The 21,334-nt window shown below is 40.3% G+C and overlaps 1 protein-coding gene across 8 annotated transcripts in view; it reads right to left on the reverse strand.

Annotated features, from left to right (window-relative positions):
* Positions 1-3,647: 3,647 nt before the first annotated feature.
* The window catches only part of LOC130189014 (seizure protein 6 homolog), a 96,108-nt gene continuing 78,421 nt past the window's right edge, over positions 3,648-21,334 (reverse strand). For 2 of the 8 annotated variants that reach the window (XM_056407623.1, XM_056407639.1), the window contains 7 exons: positions 12,041-12,237; positions 11,110-11,304; positions 7,567-7,758; positions 7,095-7,289; positions 6,888-6,926; positions 6,556-6,664; positions 5,049-6,470 (listed from right to left, as the gene is read on the reverse strand). In XM_056407623.1, the coding sequence (XP_056263598.1) occupies positions 6,311-6,470; positions 6,556-6,664; positions 6,888-6,926; positions 7,095-7,289; positions 7,567-7,758; positions 11,110-11,304; positions 12,041-12,237 (1,087 nt within the window). In that variant the 3' untranslated portion in view covers positions 5,049-6,310. Of the gene's footprint in view, positions 4,784-5,048; positions 6,471-6,555; positions 6,665-6,887; positions 6,927-7,094; positions 7,290-7,566; positions 7,759-11,109; positions 11,305-12,040; positions 12,238-21,334 lie in introns of those variants that run through there. The other 6 variants (XM_056407665.1, XR_008830694.1, XM_056407655.1 and 3 more) reach the window with 6 other exon arrangements.

Raw genomic sequence — 21,334 nt, forward strand, 5'->3', positions numbered from 1 at the left:
CATAAAGTATAATGAAAGAGCCACTCAAGGTCTGTAACAAGCATGAGCACTTCATTTCAAACAAAAGCCTGCCAGAAAAAAAAAGAACAAGTTCATATGCTGTATAAACTCATATGCTGTCGGTCTATGTGAACAAAGGTCAGGCTCGCGAGGGTCACAGCCTTAGAGTAGCAACCAACCTTCATTTTTCCTGCACTGTCTGATGCTACCCTAAATGAGAGGCAGCTTTAACCTGTCCAGGTTCCATTATGACTGCTGCTATACTGTTTTAATGGCACATTAATCAGATGAATAGAATCATGCTTTAGGGAGGAAGAGCGTTGCTGTCAATCTCGGCTAAAAACACAGAGGGGGGAAAAAAATGAAAGAAGCCTCGGGGTGAACCATCAAAGCTCTGATAAATCGGATTAAACTTCAAATATAAGACTAAAACAGACAGGAAAGGGAAATATTCACAATGTTTTCTGAAAAAAAGTGTTTGAAAAAGTGTGGACGACCGGTAGAAGGGAAAAGCTTTGTAAAACAATCATTGGAGAACAACAAATATTAACCGACAAACCACTTTATTTTCCTTCTATGAATATGTTCGCTCAAATGTTTTTACTACGCCTACAATGTTGCTGTATTTTCCTAACTGCCACAACTCAATTGTACACTAGAGCTCTTTGGATGGGTCATTACATTAAACCATCTCTCCTAATATGCATCCCACAGCCCCTTGGTACTGTACGCCCTGGGGCCGCCGACACAAATCGGGAGTTTTAATGGCCTGCAGTATTAGTGGGTTAATTGCCATGTCCTGGTCTCCGCTGGATTGGGAGCAGGGCGTTTTAGTTTAATTTTGAACCATCCTGTCCTGTAAAACCCTGACATCAAGCAGTCTGGCTCTGGTGCATTATGGGAGTATGTCATAATCCCATACTCAGTATGAATTGTTGAGATTGTCTTCCTAATGGGCCTGAGGAAGCTCACCCTCCTCTGGACAGTGATGTCGGGAGCAGACTGCCACCTGCTGGCTCCCTCATGAAACTAAACCCTCCCTGATAACAAAAGAGTAACGGGTTTTTTAATCACACTCAGGCTGCAAAAAAACAAACATGAAAAGTTATTGTATACTTTTATCAGTTGTTTGTTGATGCAAAAAAATGAATTGTACTTGTATGCCAACATTCTGCCTGTTAATCATAAAACCAAGAATGATCCCATGCAGTTATGGTGTTTTATTTTTTTGGGTGTCCATGATAAGCTGTTTGTATAATTATACATGCTATCAGGTGAGTTATAAATTTATCATCCAACTGAAGTGATGAGATATTTGGATTTGGATTGGCTGCATTCATTTAATGGTAATTATTTTGCACCTAATACAATTAAATCACACGCAGTTCATGAAAATATGTTCTTAATTTAAATCTCAAACGAACAAAACACAGACACACAATTGTTTAAATCCTACCAGACTCCATTGAAACAATCAATGTTGTATTTTTCTATTCGTATAGATTTCTTCATTTCTGTGATAGCAGACGTTGAGTCATTGTGTTGGTGGTTAACGTGAACAAAGAGAAAAAGGCTGACACACAAGCAGTTCCTCAGTTGTGGCCCTTTTCCTCAACCTTGACTCACGGCACACGACATTTGCATTTTAATGGCTCAAACTGCTCGTTGCCCCCTGCATCAGAGTGAAAGCTCAGCTGAAATCATGGGTGACTGCCCACAACCGGCACACCGAGATGAGCCAGCTCCCATATAAACAAAAGGCAGCAAAACAAAAACCTTGTGGCCACACTTCCGAAAATCAATGATTTTATCAGACATGTTCTACCAAAATGCAAATTCATCCACAGGACCAGAGTCTCTGGTAAAGCTGGCAGGACAGACAGAGCAAGCATCTCCAGGTGTACATATTGTGCCATGTACCTATACAGCCAAACATAAACCATAATGAGGATTATAACGTGTCTGCTGTTAAGACAATGTTAAGTCTATAGGTGACCGGTCCAGTGTAGAAAAACATACTCTGTATAGATTTTAACTTTAAGCAGCTGGTTTCTCTTTGCATGTTAAAGGCAGCTTTTTGTTGCCTGTTAATGTGGATATAGACAAATGATACAAATTCTCTCAATATTTAAAAGATATTTAAAATACAGTTTGGGGCTGATTCTTCTCCCAGGGGACCCTGTTGTCCCATGAAAGGGTGTGAATGTTTAGTCCTGATGTGGCACCTTGCATGGTAGCCCCCTGCCATCAGTGTGTGCATGGGTGTGAATGTGTGAATGATGACATGTAGTGTGAAAGCAATTTGATTGTACGGAAGAATAGAAGACTGCTATACAAATACTTCATGGTCTAAGTAAACCAGTTAAAAAAGGTAGTTCAGCCAATTCTGTAGCTTCCTCTGATTTAATTTATTTTTATTTTTAAGTGTTGGATTTGAAAAACAAAAATGGCTAGGAATTAATTGTATGCCCTGTTCCCCTATCACTGAATGACAAATATGAGCATAAAAAAGCACATGAACTTGACCTCACATACTTGTTATCCTGCTGCCACCTAGAGGTCCAGGGCTGTATGGACATTTTAATGTGCTGCCCCCTCTCATATTCACAGCAGATTAACTGAGACATTAACTGAAGCAGAGCTTTATGGTGCTGGTGAGTATGCTGCTGCCCCTCGTCATCAGGTGGGCCTCTTTCCAAGCAGACATGTGTTCTTGTTAATAAGCACAGGTGTTGCTCTTAACTATTCAGGTTTTCCAGGAAGCAATGACAGTGTGATCAGAGTCAGTGCGCACAACACAACCCTGTGACCAAAGCAGTTGAAAAGGAGTTTAACTATCATTGTTGTATGATTCAAATCGTTGATTTTCCTACTGTGGCATGTCAAAATGCCTCCTGTGAATCAGGGCTATCTAGAGCATTCCACTAGAAATGACTTGGACGGGAATATTTGGCTGATCATTGTTGAAGCACTTACCTCTGAAAATAATTGATGTACACTACCGTTCAAAAGTTTGGGGTCACCCAGACAATTTTGTGTCTTCCATGAAAACTCACACTTGTATTTATCAAATGAATTGAACATTTCATAGAACATATAGTCAAGACATTGACAAGGTTAGAAATAATGATTAATATTTAAAGTATTAATTTTGTTCTACAAACTTCAAGCTCAAAGGAAGGCCAGTTGTATAGCTTATATCACCAGCATAACTGTTTTCAGCTGTGCTAGCATAATTGCACGGGTTTTCTAATCAGACATTAGTCTTCTAAGGTGATTAGCAAACACAATGTACCATTAGAACACTGGAGTGATCGTTGCTGTAAATGGGCCTCTATACACCTATGGAGATATTTCATTAGAAACCAGACACTTCCACCTTGAATATTAATTGACCACATTAATAATGTATAGAGTTTATTTTTGATTAATCTAAAGTTATCTTTATTGAAAAAACAGTGCTTTTCTTTGAAAAATAAAGACATTTCTAAGTGACCCCAAACTTTTGAACGGTAGTGTAAGTGCAATTTACATTTGGATGTATCTTATGGTCTGAGAAAATGCTTGTTTCAATGCATTTAATGTATGTTTTTAAACAACATTTGTGACATTTTGTATCAATAATTCACTCAGTAATGAGTCAACAATACTTTTAGCAACACTTTATTTTTTATTATCAATCAGAAGATTATATTTGAAGGTGATTTGGTTTCCTGGGTGTGGTTGCACCAGTTGTGATGTGAAAAAAGATAAGTTTGAGTAGAAAGGATATACAGATTTAACTCAAGCATATGGACATTTAACACCCCAGGTAAAGACCCATCTGTTACGTAATGATTAATTTTGCACACCGAAAAATGTAATTGCAACACAGGATCTGATGCACTCAACTGCCTGCATCAGTCCGTATTTTAAATCATCTGGATGCTTTACGTAATCACTGGGATTTTATCTCGGGGTCTGATGATGCTGAGGCGCATTTTGGAACATATACAAATTATCAAATCACTATTTATCCTTTGAGGCAGACTTTACAGGGTGACATAGGAACAAAATGATGTGTATCTGATGAGTCTCACACGAAAACTATTCGTTAAGAGTATGTGAGAAATACTGTGATGCTATATCCAGTTGGAACCACACATCAGCTCGTAGGAAAGTATACTGTCATGTGTTTGTCTTTCTAGAAGAGAAACTGTATGACTGAAAAGCCTCAACGCAGTGTGGAGTGCTAATAATATCAGGCCTGCAAATAATAGATAAACAAATGATTCAGTTTTACAAACATGTGCACATGATGATTTCTCAGGTTATAGTCAGTCGCGAGGCACTCTTATTGGACAGGCAGTTTATTTACAAAGAGCAGACCCATACACACACAACAAAAAATGTTATGATGGCAAATTTCCAAAGAGTGATAGGGAATTTGTATCCAACCGATCTTGACAATCAAAGCATTGTTTCCCTCATTCTCTATATTTGCTACTGGATTAGGGCATCAAACGAAAAGTACTTAGAAACATACAATCACCAACGGTCATCACCATTTTACTTTATAAAAATATCACCATGGTGAGCGACAGATTCACAGATTTTGACCGTGGACAGAAAGAGATATTTACAGTAATCCACACAATGGGAAAATGGAAAGAAATCAATTGGGAACAAAAAAAGGTTGGAGGGAAACGATGAGCAGTGCAGAGAGGGTCCCAAAAGGCAAAGCTTTAGCAATTCTGGCTTTAAAGGTCTCTAAACAGACACCTCTTAATCTTTTTCATTTGTCCTGTAAAAACCAGATAAATACACCAGTTATAGAATTATAGTGATTGAGGATTGTACAATCTGTGATGCACAATATGATCTATGAATATCTTTCAACTCTGATTTGTTGAAAAAAAGTTAAGTTTAAAAAAAGAAGAAGATCTATTGTGCTGGCATGATTATTTACTAGCCAATATTACTGTTTATCAATAATGTATGGCCCATTCTGATGAACCTAAAATGTGGAAACAATTTGGTATGAGCATGAAAAACAGAAATGACGACTGTTATTAGAAGAGATATTGTTTAATATGTTTACAGTGGACAAATACTAATTTCCATAGACATTATCAATACGTACCAAATGAAAGGCTAACAAGACGCACAACATTATGTTTCCCAATTATTATCTGGTGGCAACTTTAATCATTTAAGAAATAAGCAAAGAACAAAACAATACCAACACATTAAATACTGCTGCTATATTTCAAAGACACAAAACTAAATATGAGCAGTATGCACGTGGCATAGATGTCACAATCACACAGTAGTTAATGAAGCAGGACAGCACAACATTATCCTCACGGAAATGTTAGAATGACAGATGGAAGGCGGAAGACGGGCGGGTTGAACTGAAAAACAAGTTAGAAAGCTAAAAGTTGGACTCTCAAAAACATTTTTTTAAATGTCCAGAGTTTTCAATCATGTAAGAAAAATCGCAAATCTTCAAGCAATCTTTTTATTTTTTTAAAAACATGATTGCATGTCAAGAAGTCATGTGTCTGTGTCAATGAGTTTTAAATTGTCACCAACCAGTGTTTCTGTATACCTAGCATGGTCTGTTTTTCGACAGCCAGTTTAAATAATTAATAATTAAAGGAAGAGCATAACGACCAACCAGCAGATCAGACTGTGTGGCAGGTTGGGGAGGTGGAGTCAAAACAAAAAGGGTCATGTGACAGTGAGTGAGATGTGCTCTCGGGACCAGGAGGAGATCTCACCTCATAGTTTGTCAGCAGTACAGACTGACAGTTAGTATCTAGAATGAGACTGCCAGTGCTGAGGGAGCAGGAAGGGGAAAGAAAGAGGAGAGGATGCACTTGAGATCAGTACATGGTACACAAGGAGACATCTGACATCCATATATTCACTATTCACATAAAAACATGTGGCATACTGCAATCCTGTTTTATTTTAAAAATATATTCACAGTATCATTTGTGCACTAGCAAACGTGCATTTGCACACCTGGTGTGAAATGCTCTGTACAACATAATACATTTATCCGACAGGAGTAGGAGATGACGTACCACAATGTGAATGATTTACTGCACCTCGAAAGTTAATGAAGTATGGAAATCCAAGATGAAAAATGATCACAGGGTGAGGAGAGGAAAAATGTCCTTGCTTTCTATTTTTAGCAGAAACATCATGAACCGTGTGGCTTGCTCTTGGCGATGATTGACATGTTGTTGAAGGATGAGGCAGAGGGCGCTCTCTGCTGGTGAACCATGGGATGACGACAGGATGACAGCCGGATGGGACAGGATCAGGACAGAACACTGGTGTTCTGCGAATCCACGTATCGCATGCACAGGACATCTGTACTTACTCCGCTCTCGTATATGGGGTTGTCAAAAGCCGATTCTTCCGTCATGTTGTCATACGGTGGTGAGGATGTTGGCATTCTGATGGTCTTGCCTTGGAGTCTAAGTGGGGAAAAGGGAACATCCTTTAAAGGCTCATCTGATTTCAAATTAAATAAAACATTTATTTTGGTTTAAAGGGACTTACTTTGCAAAGTAGACATAAATCCCGAGAACAAGCACCAAGATGATTACGGTCGGAATAAAAACGGCAAGGGCAATATTGGTTCCCTCCATGCTATAATCCATATTTACACCTGAAAGTGGGGGGAAAAACATGCAGGTTTTATTTCTTTGATATATGCAACGCTTATATACAATTTGAAGAAATTCCCAGAAGGTGATTGTGAGATAACGCTTGATGTGAGGTCACAGTGACCTTGACCGGAGAATCTAAACACAGATTGCCTCCGGCCATGCTGTCGCCAGCACGGCATTAATAAATAGAAACCAGCATAATGATACCTCGAAAAAACTCACCATCTAGCCTGCGTTCGTTCATATATTGGGTTGAGGATGCTACAAAAGACACAATTGCAGTTTAGTCAGTATTTGCACTGTTGTGTAATGGTGCATGGTGTTACACTTACAGACTAAGTAAGTCTTTGCATTCACAACAGCAACAAAAAACAATCGGTTCGAGGTCCTATATGTGACAACCGTTAATAAAAACAGTGCAGAGTTTACCTCTGCAGGCAGGTGGAGTGCTATTCCACTGCGACGGGTGTCCGGGGATGCAGGAGATGGTGGCGTCACCGTGCAGCTCGTAGCCTGAGTGGCAGGTGAAGCTGAGCCTCTCTCCGGCTTGGTAAAAGGCCTTCTCAGAGTTCTGCACACTGGTGGAAGCGGCGCCAGGGTTTCTGCACGGCTCGTACTTTTCAGCTGAGAGGCAGGAATATCTTTCGTCACAAAATATTGCAGCGCATCTTTTTCCACTGAAGAAACACCGACACTCATACGAACAAGGCAAGATTGACGATTGATTTTGTGGAACTTTTAAAAAAGGCCTTCGGCAATGAATACGCAATTCATTCCAGGTGGATTAGTTGTGATTTGTCACCAAAGAAACGACGGGAGTAGCACACAATGCACAGTAACATGTGTAAGTCCTATATTTAAAGCACGCAGTCTCTGTGTGTTTCTGGCTCACGTGACTTACGGGCACACTTGGGCAGCCTCTCGGTCCACTTGGGTGTTGCTGAATCTCGGTTGTAGCAGGTGAGGAGGCTGCTGCCAGACAGGATGTAGCCTTTATTACAGAAAAACTGCACTGTCGCTCCAACGATGAAACGGTTGCCTGCGATCACCTTGCGGCTGTGCTCCACATTTCCTGGGTCCTGGCATGTCAGAACTAGTCCAAAAACAAATGATTATTATTCGTTATCATTGGTGGTAGTAGGATAAGAAGTGTAAGATGTGAAAACATAATTATCATGTGCCTCGGACCTCCTCTGACAACTTTTACAGCTGTCTTTCACATCACTTTAATAAACGCCTCCGATCTTTTTTCATCAACTTTCCTCGAGTAGTTGTCAGATCTTTTACTTTACCTTTTCCTCAGATGTGTTCTGTGTTTGTCACTGAGACCAATTCAGAGAAATGCAGTGTTATTACTAATTGTATTGAATTAAATAATACTGAATTTAGTATGACATTTATATTTAGAAGAGTAATTATGCACTGCAACAATGAAGGGGACATGATTAATCTACTTTTTCAGTCCTTTTGCACATACATGTGGGTATCTGGGATCCCTACAAACCCACAAACTGTGAATTAAGACCCAGCCAGTTTCATTGTGGGCCGCTTAGAAGCCAATCAGAGTTGGCTCCCCCTATGTTACATGCAGGCTCGTTACAATATACGGTCTCTCTAAATATCTCCACGCAAAAAAACTCTCCACGCTCTGGATTTTAAGTGGTCTCTTTGGGCCAAAACAAGATTCTCTAAATGGCTTCACAGAAAAATATGATGGACTTTTGCAACAGCAGTTCTTAAAAATGGAGGTGTTTGTCCCCAGGGTCTCTCAGATTCATAATCCATCCATATTTCTTGTGTTGCCAGTTTTCTTCCTGAGCTATTGTTACAAAACGTCTTGTTTTTTGGGTCATACACTTTAATATATGAATAACCTCTATTATTTAGCAAATGATTTTCCATCCATGTTTGGAGTCATTGTGGGACACACTGCTCTCTCTGCTTAGTTGTTTAAATATCACGTTACACATCAAAGCAGAAGACAACCACATCCTTATTTTGCCATTAGGGCAAATTGTTCCTTTACAACCTGTTTTAAGTTATCAAACATTATCCATACAAGACAGGATTTGATCACTTAGTGTTTCACTTTATCAAGGCGGAATTTTCCAAATCTCCAATAACTAATCTGTTGAGTGAATTGGCCATGGTTTACATGTTTTTTTAAGTAATAGGTTATGCTATGTGGATAAGGATATCTCAATTACTCAACACATGGTAAATGACAGCTATGAGTCACAATGTTGTGTTGAAAGATAGGAAATGGACCAGCAGTCCAGTCATGAGTCTCCTTGCCTCTGCTTCCTGCCTCCTGCCCCATGGCCCTAGCCTGGGCCTGGCCTCCTGCCTTATTGGCCCTGCCTCCTTTACTGTGCCTCCTGCCTTATTGGCCCTGCCTCCTTTACCGTGCCTCCTGCCTCATTGGCCCTGCCTCCTTTACTGTGCCTCCTGCCTCATTGGCCCTGCCTCCTTTACCGTGCCTCCTGCCTCATTGGCCCTGCCTCCTTTACCGTGCCTCCTGCCTCATTGGCCCTGCCTCCTGCCATGGCGCTGCTGATGCCCTCTACCTCCTTCTGTTTACATGGATGGTGGTCCATACTACTCATTCTTAATAATGTATGTAATATTCATTCATTCAATTTGTTGTAACTCTGTAACAATGTTCAGAGCACTAGAACCGTGCTGCAAATGAATTTTACTACTTTAATGATCACGTAACAAGATTTGTATTGTTGTTTTATTGTTGTGCGTGGGTTCTTTGTAATATTTAGCATAATAGTTGCACCCACATTAAATGGTACTGAACAATAGCGCTCCTATGTAGTTAAATGAAAGATGTGTGTTCCCTCAAACTATAGGAAGGGGGCTCACAACCACTGCTTAGCAGCATAAAAGGGACTAAAAAAGACGCCAAAGGATGCCCACCAAATCTAAAAGGAATTCAAAAAAAGATTCCACAAAGTTAGGGCAACTAAAAAGACCTGAGAGGGACCGAACAATAGGTATTAATTTAGTTTAGATGAACTGAAGGCATTCCCCATGTGGAAAAGACACAGAGTGGCCAACAGAACTCAGGAGTGTAGCAGGCTTTTAAAACCTTGTCCAATCCAACTAAAACCAATCTGTCTTAACAAGGAGTCTGCCAGGAGAGCATCTGCTGTCTACTCAAGAGGACTGTCAATCGAGATTGCTTCGTCAGTCAAACAGAATCACTTCCTGAACCTAAAAGGTTTCGTGGATAATTTGCTGAACCCATCAACAGGTTTTTTTCCAATGGAAATTCAATACGCTCACATTCAAGACAACATTGGATTTCAGTGCTTAACTGCCACCAGGTGGGAATTGAAGACACAGCTTTCCACAGAGTTATGCATTCTTTATTTTCCACCCCACAATCTCTCATTCGAATTAAAAATAAATTCACAAGGAAGAGAGGCAGTAAAGCTTTTAAAATTGCATCCTTGACATGTGCATACTTATGGTAGGTCACTGATAATAATGTCAAGATATTTCAGAAGGACTTTTGCCACCATCTTGCAGCTGTGATAGCTTTGTCCAAGACAAATGAGAGGTGGAAAAGTAGAAATGAGCAAGATCAGCTGTTTTCCATTAGCAGTGCTGGTGTGATGGTGGCATGTATGTGTACAATAAGGGGCCACCAGCATAAACAACTTAACATTTCAAAATAAAAACCCACTTATTTAGTTTTAGAAAAAAACATCACAGTTGGACTTTGGTATGTTAACTAAGTAAAATACATCAAGATGTCACAAATTCACTAACACACTGTGGGGACAAGAACACCAGTCTCCTTGATGAAAGTCCTGTGTTTGTTTGACTTATACCCATTATGATCCCTTCCTGTCTACTTTAAATAGTAATTTCGCTATTTATATACTATGTTGCTGGCTCTGAGCATTGCATATATTAATGTGGAGTGGATGCATTTATTGTGTTTCACCATGTGGTCCCAACTTACTTTCCATTGGTATTGTGTCCATGGTGTCAGCATGTAATTTAACACATGACCACCAGGTGGTGGCACATCATTTAACAATATGTAAGTAAATACAAAAGGATGTCTACTATCTTTGGAAATTGGTTTGAACAGGAATCTGTATCATAAAATTATAAATATTCATGCAGGTTGTAATGTTTGCATTGTTTTACACTTGTTTAAATTGCTTCGTATTTGTGTGAAAATTGGACCTAAAATTATGCACAAATGATCTTTTCATTTGCAAGATTTGATACACAATTGTGACCATTTTGAGAGCAATTTGAAATCTAGACATTAGCGTAACATGTTGAATAAACCAATACAATTTGAATATGATTATGTATTATTGTCTGCTGACTAGAGAAAGCCTTACGACCGCTGACGTCTTCCTCTCACTCGCTGAACATATGAAAAAAACACCAGGGTTTGTGTGCTTCCTCTCACCTTCCTGACATTTCGGCACATCCCCGCTCCAAGTGAGATCCCACTGGCACATGAGGATCTCAGAGCCCAGCAGCTCAAAACTAGGGTAGCACTGGTAGGTGATGACGGTGCCGTGGATGAGGTCGGGGTGGGATGTGCTCTTCCAGCCGTTAGTGATCTCTGGCAGCTCAGAGCAGGTGTCGTTCCTCGCCACCTCTGTTGACGTTGGAGCAGTTGCGTCGGTAAAAGAAAAGAGACACAGAATGGGAAAATTAGACATCCTACCTAATTTATACATTGAGGAAAAATAACGGTATTGGGAATCCAGAAATTATAAGTACATTTTCTTGTGTAATGTTCATGTTTCACTTGATATTGTAAAAGGAAGAAACCCTCGCTTCCTCGGCAGGGATTGAATAGGACGATAAAATAGTCAGTTCTGTGCGCACTAAACAGCAGCAGATTAGGAAGACAATATAAATAGAGGCTTGTGATGTTTGCTGGGAGGAACACAGCATGTGGTTTGGCAGCAGTCAATCTGCGCCTCCCTAACTGCAGCGCACCGGGCCAAGAACACAAAGCACTGGGCAAAAACAGCTGATGTTGAAGTGCACCCTATTATTTTGTTCCTGTGTTTGTTGTTATCTCGTCCTCTGCACCTGGGATAAGTCAGAAGACAGACAGAGGAACATCAAGTGAAAGAGGCAAACAGACCGGGAAAAAAACAAAGACTGTTTTGTAATTGGTAAGCTGCTGGGTTACAGGTACCCGTTACATTTTACATTGCAAGCTTGGTACCATTTTTATATGTTCCTGTTTATTTTACAGTGCCAGTTTTACACAACATGTATATCATACAGAGTAAGCTGTGGCTTGCAGCTAACCAGAGAACAAAACAATGTTATTTAATTTTTTTAGAGGTAAAATCCTAGTAAATACAACACAGTCTTACCAAAGAAGTGGACAACAAAGCCGTTGTTGTATCCATAGATATTGGTGGCAGGATCGGACTGGAATTGAATAGTGACATCAGCCATGGAGGTGTAGAGCTTGAAGTGGGGCCGTGTGCCACTGTATTGGCCTAAGATGTTAGCCGTCAGGTCATCACCATCGTAGAAGGTCAGCACATCATTCTTTCCATTGTGGAGACTAGAAGAGACATACGAAAGTGGTTGCATTTTATCCAAATGGTATAAATGAAGGTTTTTATACACAACGCCCCATGTATGTGGTTATGTGGCATGTTTGATGTGCTTTTTGTACAAAGCCGTAAACAGTTTAGTGACTGCTATCTTCTTCAGCTGATGAAAGCATTGCTGATGGCACAAGGCGATGTCAGCAGTACTTGGGAAATATTAATTCTGTTTATATTGGATCGATCTGATGTGAAGTAAACACTAAATAATTCATGGTGTATGCCGTCCCCCACATTGGTCTCATGAATATGTACTAAAGTGCATATCTGTAAATATATGAGCATGATAAAGAAAAGAAAAATCTGCAATGCATGAAAAACAGGAATATAGAAATATAATGAGTACTAAAGGCCTTGGATAAGTCTATAATAATAACTATAATGCTCATATAAAATTGAATATGAGGCAGCTGAGCCACAGTTGGACTCTGCTGTCATTAACTTAAGAATGCATTAACCTTTTCCGGATGTCCTTGCCCCTTTGTATAGAACATCAGCAGCAAAGCCTGACATTTATTCACACACACAGGGGATGGAGAAGGTGTCGTTCCCTGCTGATATAATAAGCACGGGGAACCATTTGCACTATATGTCTTAAGGCAGGAGTCAAACCTGCAGTGCAGATCGAATGTGTGGTTGTTTTGTGTTGCATTCCCAAGCTGTGTTGAACCTAATTTAACAGTGTTAATGGCCCAGTGCCATTCTTCATGCACGTCATAGGTAGGAGCCCTGCTTTTGTAGCCATGAATCAGCGCCCACTGAATGACCTCTCTAGCAAGCTTTCAAACTGTTTTCAGGAAAGCGTGTTTTCCAAAAATTGTAACCCATGACAATCCCCACAGCTTTTCTCAATTTCTTTGCACAATTTTGCATCAATGCCTTAATATGTCCAGCTCTTCTGTGGGCACACCTTGCTTTCAAATCATGCATCAATTTTCTCTTACCCTGTCTTTATCTCTTTATTGTTGATTTACTTTCCCTCAAGAAATATGGAGTTGTGAGTTTGTGTTCTTCAGGTCATATGAGATTTGAAGTCAAAATATTTACTTTCTATTCTCAGATTGCAGAAAATGCACAGAAAAGCACTTCACTTCTTGGGAATTTAAAAAAGGGAGGCATATAGGGGACTCAAATCAGTGAGATCCCAGGGCAATTAACAGGAGCATAGAAAGAAAGTCCATAGTAAGTTCTAAAAAAAGCTTTCAAACATCCTCATCCTAGGAATGAGCACAACTCAAAATAGAAAATCATGTTGAGTAAAGATCAGTAGAAAGTGGACAGAAAACATGCAGGCATTGAATATATTTAAATAAATGCTAACAGGAGAACAGACAAGTACATGCCACTAACACAAATAAAGTGTATATTAAGGTTAAATATACAAAGAGAACAAAAGTTATTCTAAATATCCTTCATATCAATGTGGCAATATACATTTACAATTCACAGCAAAACATATTGCCACAAAGAGTCCTGGCTGAAACCTTTTTCAAAGCTCAGTTCCCAAAATCAAAGCTGCAGGCAGTCGTAGGTGATCCAGGCTTTACAAAGCTGAGCAAAGTCACTTCAGCTGGTTTAAGTCTGTCTAAAGAAGGAGTGGGACCAATCACACACTTGTTTCAACATGACACTGTATGCAGCTTTTCAAAGTCTCGCCAGACATGTTTCTTAGGAAGCATTTTGGGGACATGTTTTAGTAGCTTAAGTAAAGAATACCCGGCAAGTATGGTGATGTTTGTACAAACTGTCACTTTATGATTTATGGCCACATCTTTCACCAGGCCTATGCACATATAGAGATGTGGTTGTGCCTCCTATTGACTGATTACAACAGTTTTATACACGTGGTCAAACATTGTTATGAAAAATAATGATTGGACGAACAATTTCTGGTTTATTGTCAAATTTGTGCCAATTTCTTCGTAGCCAATTTGAAAGAAACTTTCAGGGTACTTTTTAGATACTTATGTGGACATTGTCCTGCAAGTTTAGTGAAGATTGGCACAATGCTTGATTTGGTTGTTGTCGTTAGGTTTATTGATGTGCTCAGTCTTGCCCTTTTGAAGTTCATTGGTTGATATATTTAAAACAGTCACTTCCTGTTAGGCTACATGTACTAGTACGGATTTATTCATACGTTTGTAAATATATATTTATCTAGAAATGTGCGCGTAGCTGCATCCTTTGTTATTTTTAGGTGGAACGTGTTGCTGCTCGTTTTGACACAAGTTTCATAAATTAGTTGTATTATTAGCAATCACACAAGATGTGTTTTTAGATTAATAATATTAAACCTGAGATTAACAACCAAACAATCGAGAGTTAAGTATGACAACTATACATGAAATAGGATTTCATACTAAACATGGTGTTTATAGTCAAAGCCAAAAGCCAATCAGCTCTCTGATCTGTTGACAGCTGGACGTTTCCCATCATGCATTGGGTCATGCAGTCGGTGGCGAGCCTCGCTCTTGTGAGGTTATCGTTGACCACGTGTGCATGATGTCAGAGCAAGTGAGATACAAATCTTACCAGCATGCATTGTGTGCTAAACGTCAGTTATCAATTCTGCACAGGACTGGCACATCTCATATATATATATATATATTAGGGCTGGGCACGTTAACGCGTTAATCGTGCGTTAACGCAGCACTTAATTAACGCCGACAATTATTTTATCGCGCATTAACGCATGTTTTTATTTTTATTTTATTTTTTTAAATAATTTTTTTAGACAAAAGACAATACATAGACATAACACCTAGAGGACTATAAACAATGCAGACGACAAAACAATGGACATAACATCATAAAGTCAGAGTATTTGTGGGGGAAAAAGAATCTCAACAAATGACGGCAGGTATGAGACGCCCTCAAGACACACGTCACACGGAGAATACACGAGCTGGATGAAAAGGAGAGGACTGCAAAGCGACAGCTTCACAACGTGCACCCTGTTGCTTTCACTGGGGACGACTGGACATCGGGTGACCAGACGTCCAGTTTTCCCCGGACATGTCCTGCTTTTGAGCCCTAAAAAATGCGTCCGGCAGGGATTCCAAAAACATCCGGGATTTTGCTTCGTCGGATATTTGTTTTTCTCTGGGTTTTCATAAACTCGTATTTACCCCTGACAAGTTTTGGAAATGGTATCGCCCTTCTTACGTGAGCTCTGACGGTTTAGAGGACAGTCATTGGTCGACCGATCTCAGGGTTGCCAGATACACGATAATTATCCTCCAAATACAACCATTTTGAGCCTTTGGTACGATACTTCACCATCTCCAATCTGGCAACACGGAGCACCTTGCCGCCTCCACTAGTTCATTGTTGTTTGTGCGGCATGCTATACACTACAACCAGCGTCGCCGCTCCCATAATGCACTACGCGCTGTGCGTAGGGCACAAAGTCCTGAGGGGGCTCCACAAAATAGGCAACTAAAAATCCTCATAGTTATAATAATTATAATGCCGATATTATTTCAGTCTAGAAATATTAGGCACCTTTTAGGCATGTATATCACAAAACAGGCAGAACAAGAGAGATGTTTAATCTCAGCCCCCAGACGAAGTGTCCTCTTTTTCACAAACTCAAATCTGGTCACCCTACTGGACATCACTCTGTAACCACAATGACCTCGGAGTTACTGTGCATTATATTGATGAGAAGTGGGCGCTGCATTCACACGCCCTGACTGATGAAAACAGAGGAGACACATGATGCTGAAACGTGCGCGGGACACTTTACTGAAGTTGCACAGCAGTGGAATGTGACAAATAAAGTCACCACACTGAGCAGATATAGTGCACCAGAGATGATCGCTGCTGCGAGATGACTGCCTTTGATCATGTCCATGCTTCAGTCTCCAGCGTTCTGTCACAGTGTCTCTGCATAACAGTGCATTTGACAATGTCCTGACAGATTTTATGGCACTTTAGTTCATATGGCAGAACATTTAAAATAAGTGTCAAGTTCTAGGAATTGACAAACTGCACTGAAAGTGTTTTCTGGTGTCTCACTCTAACGGGGACAACACATGTTATGGCACTTTCATTCATATGGCAGAACATTTCAAATAGAAGTGCGCTATACACTACTATTGAATGAATTATTGGATTTTGCGTATACAAATGCGATTAATCGAGATTAATCACGATTAATCAGGGAAATCATGCGATTAATCGCGATTAAAAATTTTAATCGTTGCCCAGCCCTAATATATATATATAAGCTGTTCTTTTCCCCTCCTCTTTTAGTTAAATTGGGTGACTTATGCTGACGCATTGTTGCACAGACGTAAAATGAAACGCTTGAGTTGAGCTTGAGGCTCTTTTTAAGCGTTTGAATCCTATCACAGGTTTGTCACAGAGTGAGGCTCAGATGCAGAGAGACAGGCTGGACTCCAGGTTTGAGTGAAACAAAATACACATTACTTCAGAAATGGTAAAACATAAAAACTCTGGCTTGAAAGCAACTACAAAAAAACACCAGGAATCCCGATGCGAACAAAGACTGAGCCATCGAAACAGAGCCACTACGAGACTGAGAAAAAGACAACAAACCAACAGGAGACAAGAGAACGACTGGCACAATATATAGGGGGAGAAACAGGTGTACAGCATGAGACAATCAGGGAGACAGGAGTAGCTGAGGGCAGGTGAAGGGAATTAATCAATCAAGGAGACAGAGGAGTGGCTGAGGCAGGTGAAGGGAATGAAATAATCAAGACAGAGGAGAGAGGAGACATAGAGGAGACCAGTGGCGGCTGGTGAATTATTTTTTTGGGGGGGGCGCAGTTTAAATAGCACTCAACAATGAGAAGAAAAGAGGTTTTGAGTAGAATATTGTAAAAAACAGCTTTATTTCAAGAACACAGCGTGCTCAACACGGTCCAATAACAACTATCAACACACTGTAACTTTGGGCATGAGAGGTTCAGAGCAGCTTTAAGAAACATGGGGTTGGGTTTCAGAGGTTTGCAAAATAAAAGAGTTTCACCCTCACATGAAAGAGGTTCAGAGCAGAATAGAGTCAGAAAGAGATCACATGTTACATTGGGTGTTTGACAGAGTAGACCCACTACTGTAAAGAAAAGTAGCCTCCTCTCTTTAAAGTGGTCAAACTTCTCCATAACTCTCTGGTTAAAGTCAATCATGTCTGTAACCAGCCTGTTTCCATTATTCTTGAGGGAATGTGTCTGTTTTTCAGAACTTCTTCGTTGTGTTTCGATGCCAGTTCGGTCTCCTTCTGCTGCTCTGCAAACAGGGTTAGCTTCAGGCTGTTAGCGAGTTAGCTTCATGCTCTTAGCTAGATAATTGCGGCAAGATTTGTGCTTTACACTTGTCTGAAGCTCTGTAGATCCCTCACCCCGTTGTAGTCCAGAGAGTTTCAGTCCCAGGACTTTGGAATAACAGACAGGGGAAACAAAAAAACAAATTACTCATGGAGCATCCAGCTAACCAGCTCCGGTTAGCATATAGGCTTGAGGAGAATCTCCGGGTGTACGTCCTCCCGCGGTCAGCGCTTTGCTGCAGAATTTTTAAATCCGGATGTTCGGGTCCCAACTCTTTCAGCCTCTTCTTGTCAATATCTGACCGTCGATTGAAAGGTGTTTGGTGTAGAGATACCACAGTGTTCAGTCGCCGACGCCATACAAACATAAAGCTTCTGCTAGCTATGTTGCTCGCGTACCTCCGTGGAGCTCTCTGGCAGGGTTGCCAGGTCTGTGTGACACAACCAGCCCAATGGCCAATAAAACCAGCCCAAAAACCAGCCCAATATCAGAACTCAAAATATGCCCGTGCCAAACCATATACACTGCTTTTAAAGTCCAACAGCATTGCTATCATTGCCAAATGTATTGTAATATCTACAAAGTAACAACATATGTTTAGTATGCCAGCATTAAAAGCAGTTTTCCCCAAACTGTTATTTCACCTAGGTCCTAAAATGGCCTTGTGTAATTAGATACAGTATATTATCATAAATAAAATGTGTGTACGTGCTGATCTGGAGTCAGTTTGGTAGGATTTGGGTATGAATAAATTATTTCATTTAAAATATGGATTTTTATTTAAAGATATTCATGTAATTTGCATGCAAAATAGGTCTACCCGAACCAACGGACAACAAATTCAACCCGCGCAACACTTCAAAAGTAGCCGATTCCGCAGGAAAACCGCGGACCTGGCAACACTGGTCTATGGGCTGAGGGAACATACGGGTCTCTGATCTGCCGAATAGTCCAATCACGTGGCCATGGCGCACATTTTTGTGACCCAAGATTCACGTTTCATCCGCCAATGAGAAGCCGTCCTTGCCGAAACGACTGAAATGTTTGCTCGATGCCGCACACACACATTGGGCCGGTGTCCCGAAAATGGGGCGGGGCTTCTCTCCGTGATAATGAGTGGCGATATATTATATTTTTACACATTAACTTAAGTGGTTGTTGACAGGCTGACGGTCTCCCACACACATTTAGCGCGTCAACACGGTATATTTACTATTTAAATGATTTGGCATATAATGTCTTTTGACAGGATTTTTTTTTTTTTTTTTTTTTTCATCTCAAAATTTTAAGACGGGCGGCGCCCTCTATGGACGCACCGCCACTGGAGGAGACACAGAACACAGGAGGCAGGAGACGGAGGAGAAACAGGAGAAACAGAGCAGGGCGTTACAAACCCATGGAATTAAACCAATGAACATGAGATTTAACATGCACAGCACCGACTAACTTAACTTATGTTCATTGGTTGGCACACATCTAATAGTAGGAGCCTTTGTCAGGCCTGCTTCGTCTGTGATTGACACAGTTTTATGATAGAAAAAAACAAATGACTCAAGTCTCTTTACCTCTCCTCAATCGCTTCTTCACAACCTCCCCCACATACTTTCTAAATTACTGCTGAGAAGAAACAAACAAAATACACTCACTCCAGCTTCATTCACCCAGACTACGAACACATCCTACATATTAATGTTGACTATCTGCGTTAACCAATAATTCATACGATTAGACCCACAAAGTGAATATTCATCGTCCTCTGGTTCAGCATTGCGAGACCCTGTAGGCACATGTGACTCAAAAAAATAACCATAATGCCTGTATTCCACTGTGTATATGTGCAATGTGCTGGTGCTGAAATGAAAAAGTCAAAGCCAAAACAGGATTTCAGCATTCTCCTGACACATAATAGATTCTAGCTGCATGCATGGCTGTGAAATGAGTTGCTGAGTGACAAGGTACACCTCCCAGTTAGTTGGACAGCTTTGGGGACAATTTACACCTCTATGTTCTCCAACCATCAGCGGCTGTGGTGAAAGTCACAGGAATGACAACGCCAGTCTCCATTTCCAAACTGATTAGAAAAAAATGTGTGTATTTAGAAATATGCATTTCAAAATTTAAATACAAAAAGACAAAAAATCAAATAGTCTACTGCTGCTTTCACACTCCTCCGTTATTTGTAATATCTTTTTGTGAGGCATACTCCACGGATGAGATGCAGCCTGCACACATTTAGTGACTGCATGGAAATATCAAGAGTACTGGTGCCACGATAAAAATAAAAAAAACCATTAGTGTCGTCTACAAAGCAACACCACCACCAAATTGTTTACATCTTTTTTGATCTCCACATCTCACACTTCACTTATTTCCACGCTCTATCGTCCACCTCAAGTCAACAAGGCTGTCCACCTTATCATTGCACCTTATTTCACCTTATCTCCCAGAGGTGTCCCAGCTTTTAGAATACCATAGAAGGAGGGATGTGGAACTGTCAGTTGACACATCTTAAACTGTGTGATTGTGTCCAGTCTCTGGTCTGCATTCCATCCAGCTCCACACACGAGTATAGCACCTGCTGCTCCATTTTGCAGTGAATACTGTCCAGGTTTAGCTATTTTCCAAAGAGTTTTAACCTGGATCTGATCCATCACTACTGTTACTCTAATGCGCTCTACTTTCCCGCCACAACCCCTATTAGTGAGTTTTAGTAATGGTGATAGAGTGGAATAGCATTGCTGCTGATATTCCTCCTTTGTTAAAAAAAACATATTTGTGCACTCTATTAAATCTGATAACAAGACATATCATTATTTGGCAAACATACACTTGCAAATATTATTTCAACACAAAAAACCCAGTCGCTCTAAATCACACCAAAAATGCTGATGTCAACCTTGATTTTGAATTTTCCCACTGTCTGCTCGAGTTGTTTGCGAAATCCTGGTGACAATACTAAACAAACCCAAAGTGCCTTCAATCCAGACTTAAACAGCACTCTGTGGTAAGTCACTAAAAGCCTCTCAGCTGCCTTCTATGTAGCAACCTGGCAATCACTCCACCCAAATGTCATCCCACCTGGTTTCCTCTCCAGACAGGAAAGTAGTCATGACCTGTGCTGTGTTGCAAAGTAATTGTCTTAAGAAATAGTTTTACTCTCTCTTCTTTCCTAAGTTTTGCCTTCCATTAAAGTAACATTATTATGTATCAGATTGCCGTCAGGGTACTGCATTACTTTTATGTATATTTTATTATATTCAAAGACATTCAAATTCAGCTTTAGTCACTTCACTGCTGTATGTTGCTATAAATGAGAAAAAAGAGACAGGCGAGGACAATACATGTGTGCATAACTCATCAATAAACTCAATACAAAATTCACTAGCCTAACTATTTGAGTCTTGTCCTTGTCTGTGATTGGACAGATCCTAAATAACAAACGCAAATGATCTAATATTAGTCAAAGTGAAGTGATAATGAGTGTGAGATTTTTAACATGGTCATTGCACACAGGAAAGGATGCACAAAGCCGATTTCAAAGCAATGTCATGGCAATACTTTAGAGTTGTTTCATCCTTTGTCAAATGTCCTCCTCATTCATGCGACTCGGGTGTTTACAAATTTCCAGGGCTCTGTTTTGAAAAAGGACTTTTTCTTTAGAGAATTTCTGAAAACTCCTCTGCATGACAATGACACCAGCTCAATTCTGCAGATGAGCGGATGACAGCTGTGTTTTGTACAAAGCTCCAGGCAATCT

The sequence above is a fragment of the Pseudoliparis swirei genome, chromosome 3, assembly GCF_029220125.1.
Source record: "Pseudoliparis swirei isolate HS2019 ecotype Mariana Trench chromosome 3, NWPU_hadal_v1, whole genome shotgun sequence".
NCBI classification, from domain to species: domain Eukaryota; kingdom Metazoa; phylum Chordata; class Actinopteri; order Perciformes; family Liparidae; genus Pseudoliparis; species Pseudoliparis swirei.